Source organism: Nycticebus coucang, chromosome 6 (assembly GCF_027406575.1).
Source record: "Nycticebus coucang isolate mNycCou1 chromosome 6, mNycCou1.pri, whole genome shotgun sequence".
Lineage (NCBI taxonomy): Eukaryota > Metazoa > Chordata > Mammalia > Primates > Lorisidae > Nycticebus > Nycticebus coucang.
Genome location: NC_069785.1, coordinates 60,397,113 through 60,414,069, shown reverse-complemented (window position 1 = coordinate 60,414,069; position 16,957 = coordinate 60,397,113). Strand labels below are relative to the sequence as shown.

Here is a 16,957-nt window from a genome sequence, read left to right as displayed (position 1 = left end):
TAATGATCATAGTCAACAATAACAACAGACATTTATTGAGTGGTCCTGATGAGCTAGGCACTCTCCAACCGTTAGCCCAGTTCTTCTCACAACCCCCCTAGGAGTTAGGTTCTTTCACTCTTACTTTACAAATGAGGAAAGCAAAGCCTAGAGAGGTTAAGAGAATTTCTCACATTCACACAAGTAGTAAGTGATGGCGCCCAGGTTTGACTGCACATAATTTTGACGAGTGAATAGACCACGGAGGGACGTCACAGCACGTGCACCAGGAGCTGGGCACTCTCACACACGTTACTCCTGACATTGCTCCTGATATTTAATCCTCAGTTAAAAACTAAGAATTCTATTGCTAATAAATTTCAGTCTCTGAGTGTGGAGCCAGGTTCTCTGATTCCGGATCCTGTGTTCCCTCTGTGTCAACAGTGGCTGCCTCTGTGGATCTACTTGTTCCCTTTATTAGGACAGAATGTGTATCTGCACAGCTTTCCAGCCAGTTAGTTTTCCAATTAGAGAATAAAACCTTCTCAGTCATAACAAAAATAGTCACAAAGAACCAAGACTGCAACCTGGACCTTCTGGTTAAGAAGAAAGCATTTGATGGCACACAGCCTGAGAGAATGTCAAAATGAGCTCAATCAGCCCTGGAGGACCAGCTGTACTTGAAAAGAGACGCCATTAGGTAGGCTCATAAAAAAAGAGGAATCTGCAATGTGAGAGGCAGGTGAATGGGCAGACGGCCAACCTCAGGGCTCTCCAAGTAGAAAAAAGTACCAAGGACCAACTCAGGGTTCAGAGATGGGAGGTGACTGAACTCCGTTATCTCTACCAGGCTGAACAGAACAATGGTCCTCTTTTTTTGAGCCCACCAGGCATTCACATCCCTCAACTCATCCCAGATGCTGACCTGGATGGGAACTTGGTCAGGATCCCAAGGGCCAGAAGAAGAAACTAGGCATTCATTTATTAAGGTGTGTGTGTTTCTATTAGGAGAACCATGGGTCCAAGCAGGTTGTGTGTGAGTGGGGGTTGCTGAGGACAGTCGTCCCTCTGTCCACAGCGCCAGCAATGCCAAGTATGCCTCGGGTCACTCTCAATTTGCAAGATCCTTGCAGACAGAGGAGTTCTGGGGACTGGTGTGTTTCTTAGGGTTCATGCCTGGGCCTGCAATTCTTGTGGTATGGTCCACAGATCATCAATTCCATGAGATGCTCCTTTACAAAAAGGGGGTTTGGGGTTCAGTCAATCTGGACGAAGATGTATATTCCACTCCCATCTTAGAGATTTACAGTGAACATTAAAGGCTCTGATAATTCCTGCAGTCGAGAAAACTGCTCACCCAGTGTCTCTCAAGCATATACGAGAAAGGCAGCATCTTTTTCCCCCCTCACTTTATTCTACTCTTATTCACATCTATGGAAACAGCGTTCTTCAGACACATTTTTAGCAACTCCCTACAACATTTGAAGAGACATACTCCACTGGGCCAGCTCTTTCATAGGGGAAAGGGGGGTGAAGAAAATACACAGGAACATGTAAAATCTTTTAAATTACAAAAGGGTACACACTAAAATCGAAGAGATTTGTTTCCTTCCCTCTCTAAATTTGAAATATTATTCCCCACAGGTAACTAACAGCAATACTCTGCAGTGTGTTCTGTCCAAAATGTGTGTGTGTGTGTGTGTGTGCACGCGTGAGAGAGAGAGGACCCATTTATACAAGTGGGAGTATTTTTTTTCTTTTTTGAGACAGAGTCTCACTATGTTGCCCTTGGTAGAGTTCCATGGCGTCACAGCTCACAGCAACCTCAAACTCTTGGGCTTAAGTGATTCTCTTGGTTCAGCTCCCAAGTAGCTGGGACTACACATAGCATTTTCTTGCCTGACTTTTCATCTGAATAGCTTAGCGCTTTTTCCATATCTGCATGTAAACTTATCTTTAATGGCTACAAGGAATCCATTGCATGGGTGCACCCCCATTTCTTTAACCAATCACCTATTGATAAACACATGGGTTTTTGTGGAGAAGTCTCCTCAGAAGAAAGCTTGAACATCCAGACAGACTCTAAGGCATGTGGGCTAACCCTAGGCTGAGAAGGACTAAGCCGTCAAGTTCTGTGTGGCCTCGACTGACCATCATAGGCCCATATCTTCACAGGATCATCCAGCCTGCTAAGATAGAGAGAAGGAGGGGCACGTTTTGCTGGCCTGTTTTCTCTTAACACACTTGTTTTGCTTAGCAGTTTTGGTGAACTTGGCAGTCCTATCCCAGATGTAAGCATAAGTGCCCACTAGATGTACAGAATAGCTGTCACAGCTGGGCGTTTCAGCAGTTTGAACGGTTCCCTTGGTTGTTATCTCAGTTTTATGAGGTTCTCCTCCTCCCAGCCCTTCCCTTGATGTCGTGTCTCCATCACAGGGCCGATGAGTAAAGGAGAACTAACTTCTGCTCTCACTCTTATGTTCTCCTTTTTTGTAAAGTAATGCAAACATGTTGCAATGGGCTTTGTCACTAGAGGAAAACTGACCAAACCCACTTCTGGAAAGTAGGAAAAAAAATACTTCCCCTTTGAAAGTCAGTGAAAATAGCGAGCTTTCTGGGTCAAAATTAAAATTAAAACTTGGGGATCAAAAGCAAAGCCCTGTCTGGCAGAATCAAGTTTGGCTCCAGGAGTCTGCAGCCCTCAGATCAGTGAACCCAAACTGAACGGGTTTCTACCTTTTGGAACGGTGAAATTTCCCAGCCCCTTGACATTCATCGCTGATGAGGGACAGCCCACAGGAAAATTCTCTTTCAGCTGGTACTGACTTAAGGCCTAAGAATGTGAGTAGAATCAGGCTTCTCTAAAGGTTTCTTCATCATTCATGACCACATGTCCCACTTTGGGAGAAAGGGAGCAGAGAGCTGTTTTAGGAAAGTGTTCGTCAACAGGCACCTGCAGCCATCAGTCTTCTTTTTTCAGTTTTCCGCTCACAACAGTAATTATTTAGAGCTGCTGATGTACCCGGGGAACCCAGTGGAAACAAAGGCAAATCTGCTCCGGAAGAACAATCCGCAACTTGGGGCACAGGCAATTCCCACACAGAAAAATAGACCTCCCTGAAGAGTTTACAATACGAATGTACAAAACACTACAGGAAAAGATCCTTTGGGAATGACAATCAGGAGGTATAATAAGCAGAATGATTAGTTCCCCTCAAAACTTGAGATGACGGAACATTCCCAAAATACTATTAGGCTTTAGTAAGTTAAAGAGGTAAAAGAAAGAAGCTTGTAAGAAAAAAAGAGTAGTCAAGAAAAAGGACCAAATAAAACTCATAGAAATTAATAAATGTTAATGAAACTAAAGACTCAATGAATGTGTTGAACAGCCTGGCACGAAAGCTCACACCTGTATTCCCATCACTCTGGGAGGCTGAGATGGGCAGATTGCTCGAGTTTAGGAGTTCCAGACAAGTCTGAGCAAGAGTGAAACCCTGTCTCTACTGGAAAAAAAAAATAGAAAATTAGCCTGAGTGTTGTAGCAGACGCCTGTAGTCCCAGCTATTTGCAAAGCAAGCAAGAAGCAAGAAGATTGCTTGATCCCAAGAGTTCGAGGGTGTTGTGAGCTATGACAGTACCACAGCACTCTACACAAGATGACAGAGTAAGACTCTGTCTCAAAAAATAAATAATAAATAAATAAATAAAAGAAGAAGATTGTATACAAATGGATATAACTGGCGAATTGGAAGACAGATTTTGAGGTAACAACTATACAAAATTCATCATTGATTAAGAGAGTAGGAGAGAGAAGTATGAAAAAATGATTAATAGACATAAAAAATGACAGGGTAAAGCATGTATACAAATAAAAAGAGAAAATAGAGAGACTGGGGAAAGGCAAGGGAGAATTTTCCAGAATTGGTGAACATCGGGAATCTTTAAACTGAAGATGAACAATGACTTCTGAGCAACAGAAATCAAATAACATTAACCCTAGTCATAGTGAAATTTCAGAATAAAAAGCAAAGGGAAACTCCTTTTATTACTGGCCAGAGAAATTCAGATTATTAGGGACAAAAGTGAGACTGACAACAGGCTTGTCAACAGCAATAATAGAGATACTGGAAGGACATCTAAAGATGATCAAGCAAGAATAATTATTAACCTAAAATTTATCAGCTAATTTATCATTCAGCCTTGAGTGTGAAATAAAGACATACTGAGGGAAAGACACACCCTTCCTGAATGTTTTCTAAATGAAAAACTGCACAAAGAAGGAGACGGAACCCAAAAGAAAGTAATGGATGTATGCAGTGATGATTAGCAAATAGACTAGTAAATGAGAGTAAGGCATATTTAAGTAAGCAAATTTAAATAGGTATTCACTGTTTAAAACATCAATAATGATAATAATAAAGGAATAATTTAAATATTAGACAATGATATGTAAAATGAAGTGGTTGATTGAAATTAGGATTTTTTTTTAAGTATTTATATATTGCAGAAGAAGAAAAGTTGATTTACTTTCAACCTTAACTTAACAATATAGTTTTTGACTGGCATGGTGGTTTACACCTGTAATCCTAACACTCTGGGAGGCTGAGGTAGGTGGATTGCTGGAGTTCAGGAGTGCTAGACCAGCCGGAGGAAGAGAGAGACCCAGTTTCAAAAAATAGCCTGGCATTGTGGTGGCCACCTGTAGTCCTAGCTACTTGGGAGGCTGAGGCAAAAAGATTAATTATGCCCAAGAGTTTGAGATTGCTGTGAGCTATGATGCCACCACACTCTACCCAGGGTGACAGGGTGAGACTCTTGTCTCAAAGAAAAAAATATATATATAGCTTTCAAAAAATTTAAGGATAAATACTTAAAGAATAAAAAGTGCACATGGAGGAGAAAAGGCAGAAATAAATAAAGCTGATCAACTCAGTACAGGGATAAAAGAAAGATCAAAACAGGAATTACTGAAGTGGAAAACAAAGAAACCTCACCACTGGTATAGCAGAGATTTGAAAACCATAAGCAAATATTATGAAAAATCATTTAAAAATTAGTGTTTTCAATGTATTAGTTTCTAAAGTGCCAATGATTTTGAAGAATTTTATTCAAAACCACAGATGAAATGCAATTTCTTATATAAACATTTAAATTACCCAAACGAAATCAAGAATAAAATATCTAAATTAGACCTAGAACTTTTTTTTTTTTTTTTTTTTGTAGAGACAGAGTCTCACTGTACCACCCTCGGTAGAGTGCCGTGGCCTCACACAGCTCACAGCAACCTCCAACTCTTGGGCTTAAGCGATTCTCTTGCCTCAGCCTCCCGAGTAGCTGGGACTACAGGCGCCCGCCACAACGCCCGGCTATTTTTTGGTTGCAGTTTGGCCGGGGCCGGGTTTGAACCCGCCACCCTCGGTATATGGGGCTGGCGCCTTACCGACTGAGCCACAGGCGCCGCCCTAGACCTAGAACTTTTAAAGAAATCTTCTCTCTCCAGCTCACCATCTCTCTCTCTTTCAGTGTACATGCTAAGTAATCTTCAAGGCATAGATAATCCCAATTTTATGCAAAATATTCTAGAAATAGAAAAAAGACAGAATTCAGATTCATTTCATGAGGTTAAAATAACCTTGGTAGTAAAACTAGAGAAGGATAACATAATGAAAAGAATTTATAGTGAAAATCTTTAATAAAACATTGCAAACTAAATGTTGCATGGTAAGGCAGGTAATGTCAGGAATGGAAAGATGATTTAATAATAAAAACATTTATCAATATAATTTACTGCATCAACAAATGAAAGAGTAAAATCATACTCTTCTCAATAGATATAGAAAAGGATGTTTTAAAAATCAACAATCATTCTTAGTAACAGTTTTAGTAAATGAGAGATAAATAAGAATTCCCTTATTTACATCAAGAATATCTACCCAAAACCTTTAGGAACTGTTATACTTACTGGCATAATATTAGGAGAAGGTTCTTTGGAGTTGGGAATAAAAGAAGATTGCAAAATTATAGCTTCCTTAACATTGTATGAGAGGTTTTTAATCACAATAAGAGAATAAAAAGAAACAAAATATTTAAGGGCTAGACAAAAAAAAAAAAAGGCCTTACTATTCTCAGAAAAAAATATTGGTATCAGTTCAGAGATCATCCTGCAATGAGAAAAAAGTTCTATGTATCTTCACTATCCAGAATGGTAGCCAGAAGCCATACACAGCTCTTGAGGACTTGAAATGGTACTCAACAAGATTGAGAAACTAAAGTTTTTATTTTGTCTAAGTTTAGTTTTAAGTAGCCACATACAGCTAGCTACAGGCTAACATATTTGATAGCCCTGATCTATACAGATTATCCAAGATAATCTATAAACTTACAAGAACTAATTTTAAAAATTATCAGCTTTGCTAAGTATAAGATCAACATACACAAATCAATATTGTTTCTAAACTCTAATAATAAATAATTAGAATTTTTTTAAAAATACACTTTATGCGGAGAAAAGAGAAGACGTGTACACCATTGGTGGGAAAGTCAATTAGTACAACCATTATGGAAAACAGTATGGGGAGTCTTTAAAAAATTACAAATTGAACTACCATATGATCCAGCAATCCCACTGGATTATACCCATGTATATCTTTTGGGTATATATGTCCAGAGGAAATTCAACCAGTTTGTTGAAGAAACATCTATGTTCTCATGTTTTATTGTTGCATTATCACAATACCTAAGACAGAATTAACCTACATGTCCATCAACACCTATTAACCTTTATCTATATGAATAAAGAAAATGTGAGATGTGTGTGGAATACTATTCAGCCTTGCAAAAGAAGGAAATCTTGACATTTGTGACAATATGGATGAACCTGTTAAGTGAAATAAGCCAGGCACAGAAAGACAAATATTGCATGTTACCACTTCTATATGGAATCTTAAAAAAATCAAACTCATTAGAAGCAAAGAGTAGAATGGTAGTTACCAGGGCCTGGCATGGCAGTGGGGGAAAGATTGGGCAGATATTGGCCAAAGGATACAAAATTTCATTTAGACAAGAGAAAAAAGTTCAAGAGATCAATTGTACTGGGGGGTGGGGGGTGGTGGTGGCTGTAACTGATAACAATGTATTATATACTTGAAAATAACTAAAAGGCTAGATTTTAAGCATTTTTGCATACAAAAAAGAATGTCAGGTAATGTATATGTTAATTAGCTCACTTTTTCTATTCCATAATATAGACATATTTCAAAACATCATATTGTATTCCATAAATATAAACAACTTTTATTTGTTAATTTTTAAATTAACTAAATTAATTTTTAAAACTTTAAAACGTATAATTCACAATAGTAATATAATTCACAATAGTAATATAATTTACAATAGTAACAAAAACTATAAGGTCCCTAGAAACACGTCTAACAAAGATGTATATGACAAAGCAAATCGTAAAATCTTAAAAAGATATACAAAATATACATCCATAAAAGAAGAGCTATTTAGTGTTCAGTGTCAGAAAATTCAATATTATAAAAATGTCAGTTCTATCTTTTATAATATTGAATTTCTTGACTGCAAACATGAAATGGCTCCTTTTTTTATAGGTATACATTTTGTGTATCTTACTAAGGTTTTACAACTTCCTTTGTAGTTTGGTCCAGAACAACATATAAATTCAATGTTATTCCAGTCAAAATATCTACAGTGTATTTATGCAACTTGATAAATTAATCATATAGAAAAATAAAAAAAACAAAAATAACCAAGACTATTCTGGAAAAAAATAAAGATAAAAGATATGAGAAAATAATAAATATTTAGAAGGTGGTTATAATGAAAATATATATCATTAGTGCAAATTTGAACACACAGACCACATATATATGTGAACTGGTATATGATACAGATGTCATTAGACTAAGAAAAAATAAGATAGATTGGTCAAAAAGGCACTGGGACAATTAACTGTCTATTCTTCCAGACATAGATAATAGACATCTATTTCACATTATGCACTCAAATGTCAAATTGTGTCTCTTAGAGACACAAATATGAAAAGCAAAACATAAAACCTTAATAAGAAAACAGAAAATATCCGTGGTATCTGAGTTTAAAATAAATACCTATATCCTATAATCATTAAGAAAAAGCAAAATATCCCAAAGAGAAATGTGCAGAAGATACGAGCAGGCGATTCATAGAGAAAGTAACCCTAGCTGGAACTGATTACAATCACCAGTGAAATTCCATTTTCTGTCAAATGAGCAAAAACATAAAAGTTGTATAATGTCAAAGTTGAGTATGTGGAGAATGGAAACTCATATGTCACTACCAACAGCACAAATTCAAAAGTACTTTGGAGAGCAATTTTACCGTACACATAGAGGTGAAGATGCACGTACCATTTACCCAAGAACAGGAGTACAAATCTGTGAATGACTGAACATGAGTAATAAGTGAATACCAAGAGGCAGGTAGGATTGAGTGAGGAGTTCTTTCTGATGTTCTACTGTAGTGGAAAGTGCATTTGATAAAATTCTGTGAGACTATGAGTCTCTGATTCCCTCATCTGAAAGATGCAGAGGTCAGACAACAGAGACCATGTTATTCCAAAGCCATTGTGTGAGGACAGTGGATTCCTCCACAGCTCTGACAGGCAAAGTATCTGTGGTCAGAATGAGCCAGGGCACTGCTAACAGCAGAGCCTTCTGACCCATCATCTATTGGCGAACTGACAGCTCTTATCTCCACGTGACTCTTGGTCCAGAGCATCCTAGGCTTGGAGAGGCTGATGGCTTTGCAAAGAAGTAAGCTAGAAGCATCAAGGAGGGAAAACACAGACAAAGGGATTGTTGAGCCAGAAACAAGAGAGAGGAGTTATAGGGTCTCTTAAGACCCACTCCCTTTTTCACTCTGAGCTGAAAAGGTTTTCTCTTGGAGAATCTAGAAAATAGAAGTAGTAGAAGAAAAATATAGTACACAATCAGTATGTTCATCAGAGCCATGAATATGCATGTTTTGCTGAAGCATCTCAAAACTCTAGTGGTACAAGAGGTTTCAATATAGATGGTGAAAAGTTCTAAAACATCTGCTAAGTAGATCTTCTATAAAATGTTCCTACCATGTTCATGTCTGTTCTATATAATCATCTTTTGAGACCTCTAATGTTGGATGTATTTTAGACTATAAAATTAGTCAAGTTCTCTTTGGCTTTCACATAAAAGGAATTAATCCTCATCAAACTATGGTATATTGGGAATGACTGGCATCAAGACATCAAGCCCAGGTCTTGCATTCAAGGGCTAGTAACCTTGGGTGAGGCTCTTAATTATATTATTCCTGTTTCTCCACCTGGCAAAATGGAATTGATCACCTTCCTTTCTCTTTCTCTTCCAGGAAAGATATAAATAAAAATGTATAAGCAAATGTTCTGTGCTCCTTGGAGCAAAAGAACAATGAAAACCTGAGGGGGTTGTGTGTTCCCAGGGTGGGACAACTGGACTCTTGGTTAATTCCAAGGACACAGGATGTGTCAGCCTGTGCCCCAGCTTCTCCATGAATGACAGGGGCCAGTGACATATGCCCACCCCTATCTCAGAACTGTCCTACCAGTAGCTGGAATTCCAAATAATGTGGTAGATTAAAGTTGTCCTAGATCATGCCCTGCAAATTAGACATTTCCTTTAATATTGCTTATTTTAAAAACTTCCCAAATTTTCTCTGAATGCTTACCATATATTCTTTGGTTTCAAAAGCTCCCTAAGACCTACTCCAAGATTTGAACACACTTTGTAATAATCATTTTAAAGCCCCAGAATTTCTATAGCCTGAATATCTGACTGAGGATCTTCCAAGAACAGAATGAAAAATGCTGTGATCCCCACAGGAAGTAGAAAACACTGCCCATTGTTTGAAATTTCTCACATATAGTTGACCATTCCCGTACTTCCTCCCCCCCTGCACCGCCCATTCTTATCACCTCCTGCTCTGGTCAGGGTTCCAGGATAGCTCCTTTCTGTTTCCTTTCGGAGCACAGATCAAGGGTACTACTTTCTCCAGAAGTAGCTGCATTTTTTTTTTTTTACTATCATAGGTGCCAAAAGGAATATCTCTAAAGTGGAAGCTTGGCAAGATGAGAAAGAATTTAGGGTCTTCCGTACTACATGGAGAAGATGTTACCTATTCAAAAGTCTGGCCCTAAAAGGGTGTTATTCCACCTTGGAAGGAAATGTGGGTGTTTGCTGATTGATTCACCTCAGTGTCTTCAATAAGATGAACTCAGCATCAAAGAATCCTGAAAAGTTTGAAGAAAGAGGAAGGTATATAGCATAGTAGGAGCAAACATAGTCCCATAGTGAAAAATGACTCAAAATGACTAGAGATTCTGAGAAGTTCTTCAGAGATTTCAATGCAAGACATGTTCCTGGGGTCCTGTTGGTGTTTACGCACAGCTCACCTGAAGCATGTCCAGGAAGAGGCAGAGCAGCTGTTTTCAAATACCAGAGGTTTCTCAAGCAGAAGAGGGAAGGGGGCTCAAGGAGGGAAAGGGAGCTAGCCTTTAATGAGCACTTTGTACGTCAGGAAATTTACATGTAATACATATTGAATTCTCACAAAAACACTATGAAGTGTTATCCCATTTTGAGGAAAGTGAGACTCACAGAGGAAGTTAAAGTCATTGGCCCTGAGCTTCGCAATGCAGTTGAGTGATACAGCAGGAAGCAGGGAGGCAGCGTCAGTTCTCCTGGGGGTCTCTGTGCTGATGCAGCTTCTGCAGCTGGACATCCCTAGGCCTCAAGTGCAGGTACAGGGGGCTCAGCAGTCTCCAGTCCTCCATGCTTGCCTTATACCTGCTCACCCACACTGAGCAGTCTTTTCTGCTTCAAAGAAAGTAAAGACGGGCTTCAGGGCATAAGAAAAGTCTGATTCATCAGCATGCCCACAGTTAAACTGGCGTGCCAATAAGCAAAGAGCTGCTAACTCAGGGCTCCAATCTATGGCAATGTTAAAGCACAAGGAGCCTAATTTAACCATACAGGACATTCCCCTGAAGGAGTCCAGCAATGGATGAAAAGTGGTAGGGAGAGCATAGGCTTTAGAATTAGAAAGAATCCCAGTTCAATGCTTTCTTGGTGTGGGCCAGTTATTTCATTTCTTTGAACCCTCATTTTCTCCATCTGTTTACGGGTGATAATAAAGCCTTCCTAATGGCAACTATCATACGGATTAAACATATGTATTTAAAGAACCTAAAATATGTTAGGTACTTAACACATGCTCCCTATCTATGCAGCTCAAAGCTTTGAAACCTTTACTCTGTGATAGGAAAGATGCATTGCAAACGTTATCCTGACACTAGCAAAGGTGAAAGGCCTAGCTATCCCTATGTCTAAATGGTCAAATCAGAGCTCTGCTTTGGCTTATAACTTGATTATTTTTGGTTTTAGTGTAATTTAAAAATAATTTTTCATGGACCTTTTCTTCCCTTAATGCTACTAGTAGGCCTTATCAGTCATTTACGCCATAGTGTGAATGAGTTTGAGATGATTCCTCTAAGAGCAGCTTTGAAAGGTGGGGAATGGTAGCAGATGGCCAAGGTCAAGGGAAAAATCAATCATACAAATTTAAAAAACTGGTTAGTCCTGCATATACTCAGCTCTCTTTCTAATGTTCTCCTTCGCCCTGTCTTATCAATATCTAAAGCTTTCTACTAGAAAAAGCAAGGCAAAATGTATACTTTCTAACAAAGCAATGACTTTCTATAACCTTTGAGCAAAACCATGTAAATTTACTGGTGGAAAAAATACTGTGTTTGTGCAGAAACTTCTTGTTTACACATCCTCTTAAGCCTCAACAAAATTAAAGACTATAGTCACAATTACAGATTTCATCAGGGTTTGCTTTAGAAAATAAATGTACAGTATAAATTAATTCTTCCAAGAAATGAAAAGCACAAAGTTTAATTTTTCGACATGCAATATTAAGATATTATTTCTTTAGCCCCCACCCCCTTGAATATCGGGGAAGACCTGCTACCAGATGCATGAACAGAGAACAACTTTCCCCCTCTCGACTCAGAAAGCATAGAGTGTGAAACAGGTTCTCCTTAAGAAATGAAGAGGGTTTTCAATGTTTCAGTTGCAAAAAAAAAAAGGATGCTTAGTTCACTTCCTTCTCCTTGTTTTCTGCAGAGCACCAAGAATCGTAACTGAATTTGCTTCACTTTTCCGTACCACGGGTCACCATGAGGCTGAGATCAGTTTGTGGTGACAATTTCTCTCCTCTTTGGGGACAGACTGTCAAGTAACATGACATAAGGATCTCAGTCCTGTCTATAAGTCCCTGAAAACACCTGAGTGAATTAGATAAGAAGAATCTCTCAGAGACCAGAAAATTTTTGACTCTATCTTCATGTTACACTAGTTCAATGTTTTCAATGTTTTGAGTTTACATTCGTTTTTCAGTCTTGGCTTCACTGACAAATTCTAACCTTATTCTTCTAAATTAGTATGTATTTATTCTATGCAAAGAACTTTTAATGTATAAAGTTTATGAACAATTCTCCATAATCTTAAGAAAAATTAATTTACAACTGAAGTAGAAAATCTTTGAGCATATTTTTTAATATGTAAAAAAAGTTGAAATCAATAGTTGCCACATGACAATATTTTTCTATTTACAAATGGGATAGCTCTAGCTATTCACAAAAGGTCTGGCTCTAGGATCCAGAGAATGCCAGAATGTACTCAGGCTAAAGCCCAGAGCCTGTACCACTTAAGCAAACTTTCCAGTCTTTTTATGTTTGTTTGTATGTTTGTTTGTTTATTTGTTTTCGTTTGGTTTTTCAGTCTTTTGTTAATAGTTGAATAAATCTCTGGACAAATCCTTGAGAGGTTCTTAGAATTAGTCCCTCATTTAGAGCTAGAAGGTTCTTGTAAGTATCTAATTAAAGATCTTTAGAGATTACCTTGAATTAAAGAGGGAAAAAAATAATGCAATACCATAGCTGGACTATTGCATATTACATTACTTCCAACTAAGTGCAATCTCTAATTTTTAAAAGTCAGGGGATCTGACGACACAGTCTTTGCCAAGCACTCGTCATATTGACCTGTTTCTTGTCGTCCACGTTTATTGACTGCAGATGTTTACTTCAAGTGACAGAGTTGCCCCAGTGCTTGGGGAAATCAAGCAAGGTACAATCAAATCATCAAAACTATTCCTAACCACTGATTTCTAAATCATAAACCACTGATTTCTAAATCATAAGCCATTTTAGAGTCTGAGTAAAAAAAAATACCTAAAATGAGGCAAGCTCTTCACTTCAATCCCCCTCTGTCCCCATCAGCTTTTGTGGATAAATGCGCCGAGTAAATGAAAACTTAATATCATGGCCACCAAATAGCCAAAAAAGCCTCTAGTAACTTGCTGCTTCCTGAAAGAGATGAATCTGATCGCTAACTCACACTGAAGCAAAACAAAACTCTCTACGACCAGCTTGGCAACTAGAAAGGCATTACTGGGTAATTTTTAGGAAATTATGAAATACTTACGATCATGATGAATGTGCCCAAGAACTCGGCAAATATTTCTTTCATTAAGCTGCTCTTTAAGACCAGTCTCTGCTTGAAGCTTTTCCCCTTCTTGCCCTCCTCCGGCTGCATCTTGGGGCTTCTTGGAGGACAACTGTTTCCACTAACACCTGCCTGTTCTGGTCCCCACCTTCACACGAACATGAAAATGGAAGTTTTGACAACTGCTCACGGGATTCCTGGAGATGTCTGGTGAGATTCTTGGACTGTGTAAGTGCTGTCCCAATTACAGGCTGTGACTTAATCCTCTTCTGGTGGAACTATCATTCTCTGTCCACTGCTATTTGTTTGAATTCTTAAGTTAGAACCTGAAATCCCCCAAACGAGCCTTTTTGTGCCTGATAGATTAATCATTACCTTTATTCTCAAGGTATTTTTTTCTCTGTTTTTTTTTTTTTTTTTTTTCCTGAGAGATGAGAAAAGAGATGTGCTGGTTGTGTTGCCAAACCACAGTGATGGGCCCTGGTCCAAAAGAGATTTACATGTTACACAATTGCAGGCCTCTGATTTTTTTGTTTTCCCCAGTCGGAAGTGGGTGGTTGGGGTGTAGTTCACAATTGTCAAATCAGGTATAGATACCTCCAGTGTAAACATTCTTTTCTGAAGAAAGCTTTTATGCAAACTAGAGAATTTGAAGAAAATATAGATTTATTGTCCTACAAGGTTAATCAGTCTTGTTTTCCTCCAGTATCAGTTCAGTGACGTCATGACACCGCTCTGAGATTGCTGAGAACCACTATGACCACCCTAGAGATGGGAGAAATTAACATACAGAGAGACCATCGCAAGCTTCACACTGCAAGTCTATAGGACAGCATGGGGGAGGGGGCACTTTCTCATTACTGAAACTGGACTTTGTCTGCTGAGGATAGTTGAGATCCCAAAATTGGCTAGATCGAGGAGTCAACTTCTTGAATTTCTTTTGAAGAGGATTCCAGTTTAAAAACAAGTTACTTCTCATCATTAACCATGAGACATTTACGGAAAATACATTGAAAATAAACAACAGCAGCTTGAAAGTCTGTGCTTCATGGAGATAACTGAGCTAGGAAGAGATCAATCTGAGTACTCATGATTCCAATTAAACAAGAAAGGGATCAATATACCTAACCAAGGCTCCTAGGTCTTTGCATTTAAATTTAATGAACTAACATGCTTGCATGCAACAAACTGTGTTTGGGATTAACTTCTTGTTCTGCCAAATATTCAAGACTTGTTTTTCAAAACTGGTTTGCCTGCAGAAATAGATTACAGCATTAGCTTCTGAACACCAAGGCAGGCCCATGGAATTAGTATACACGTGGTGTTCTTCCTCCCAACCCTCCCACAGAGAAGCCAGATCTGTTTCAGGCCCTCCCCTTTCTTTGCAGGAGACTGTCAGTCATTTCCAGCTGGGGAGACAGGTGGGAAAGGAGGGCGGAGAGGATGTGGAGAAAACAGCTGGTAAGAGGCCACGGGCAGAAGGTGACATTTAATCTGTAGATGAAATTTAGAATTTAGATCTAAAGAAGTTATAACTTGCCCACACCATTGCAGAACCAGGACAAACCCCCAGAAATCTGGCTTTAACTCTTGGTTAAATTATCAGGGATACCATTGTCTGGAAGGGTTAACCAATGACTACACTACTCCCAAGTCCCAGTGGATGGACCAGAGAAACAGGACTTTATTAATGTGACTACAACTAATAACGACACACAGGAGTGTATTCTCTGGTCTCTTTATTTGCTCATCTAACAACTATTTATTGCATACTTATTATGTGCCAAACACCACACTTAGCAAAACCACACAGAGTTCTTGCCCTTCTCAGAGCCTGGAGCCGAGTGAGGGAGACAGACCTAAGTGAAATAATCTCACAGTTGCAAAAATAAAATCACAACTGAAATGTATACTATAAAGATGGGGGCCATGCCTGGCACATTGGCTCATGCCTATAATCCTCTCACTCTGGGAGGCTGGACCAAGAGGACCCCTTGAGTTCAGTAGTTTGAGACCAGCCTGAGCAGGAGAAAGATCTTGCCTCTACTAAAAAATAGAAAAGAAAAAATTAGTTGGGTGTTGTGGTGGGAGCCTGCAGTCCCAGCTCCTTGGGAGGCTGAAGCAGGAGGATTGCTTAAACCCAGTTTGAGTTTGCTGTGAGTGAGGCTGATGCCATGGCACTCTAGCCTGAGCAACAGAATGAGGCTTTGTCTCAAGCAAATTAACAAACAAACAAAAGATGAAGCTATAGGTCTATGAGCAAATACGCAAAGGGATTTCACCTTGTCAGAAAGCTAACCAATAGCTTCTCCAAGAACATCATGTCTGAGCTGAGATGAGAAGGAAGTATAAGGGTTAACTGCATGAGGTGGGGAAGGATGTACGTGTACAAAGGCTTTAGTGGAGGCCAGGGGATGGGGATGGGAGGAGCATAGAATGATGCATATCCAAGAATGAGTGAAACCCACTGTGATTAGCTCCCAGAGAGAGTGAAGGAACACAGCACACGAGATGAGCCCAGAGCCATGGGCAGGGGTCAGACCATACTAAGCCTTGTAAGGAGTGTTAGGGCTAAAAGCATCATAAGTCATAGAGGTGGTTTAAGCAGTAATATGACATTATCTGATTTGAGTTTTGGAAAGATTGTCTTAGCTGTGTTGTGGAGAGGAAATTGGAGGGAATCTGGAACAGGCATAGGTAGACCCATTCTGGGACTGTACAGAAGGTTGCTTTGACAATGCAGATATGGAAGATTCAAGAAATCTTTTACATGTAGTATCTTCAGGTCAGAAGGACTTGGTGGATTAGATGTGGGAGATGAGGGAAGGGGACTAGGACTTGGTGGATTAGATGTGGGAGATAAGGGAAGGGGACTCATCAAGGTCGGTTCCTGGGTTCCTGGCTTTCTCAAGAAGGTAGTGGTAAGCCCTGAGAGAGGAAACCCTTGAAGAGTGCAGTGGAAGATCATGAATTCTGCTTGTGCAAAAGTGAGCCTCAGTGGCTGCTGGGAGAGGACATGGGTCCAGATACAAAGGGAATATCTTGTGTGTTCACGGAGGTGATAACCGAAGCCAGGATTAAAGAGGAGTTTCCCTGGGAGAGCTTGAAAAGAGCAGAGACTGAGCCTGAGGCACTGAACATTTTGTGCTTACATAGAGGAGGATGAAACCTTTATTTGTTTTTCTCTTCAGGTGACAGTCATGCTTCTTACCTTTATCATCATGAATTGCTCATTATCAATCATAGTCCACTCACATTCCCCTGACAGCCACCAAACAAAATATTCAAAAGCAGACTAAGAAGGTAAGCATCCCTCTCTTCATCCATCTAGTAGGAGGCCATTGTAGAAATAGCCTCCCTTCCAAGTTCTAATTGGAAGCATGGAGTTGCTTAAT

General features: G+C 39.2%; 1 protein-coding gene across 1 annotated transcript in view; it reads right to left on the bottom strand.

Annotated features, from left to right (window-relative positions):
- Positions 1 to 13,947, bottom strand: part of AQP9 (aquaporin 9) — a 45,177-nt gene extending 31,230 nt beyond the window's left edge. The window contains exon 1 of the mRNA XM_053593611.1: positions 13,542 to 13,947. Coding sequence (XP_053449586.1) covers positions 13,542 to 13,652 — 111 coding nt within the window. The 5' untranslated portion in view covers positions 13,653 to 13,947. The remainder of the gene's footprint in view (positions 1 to 13,541) is intronic.
- Between the last annotated feature and the right edge of the window lie 3,010 nt (positions 13,948 to 16,957).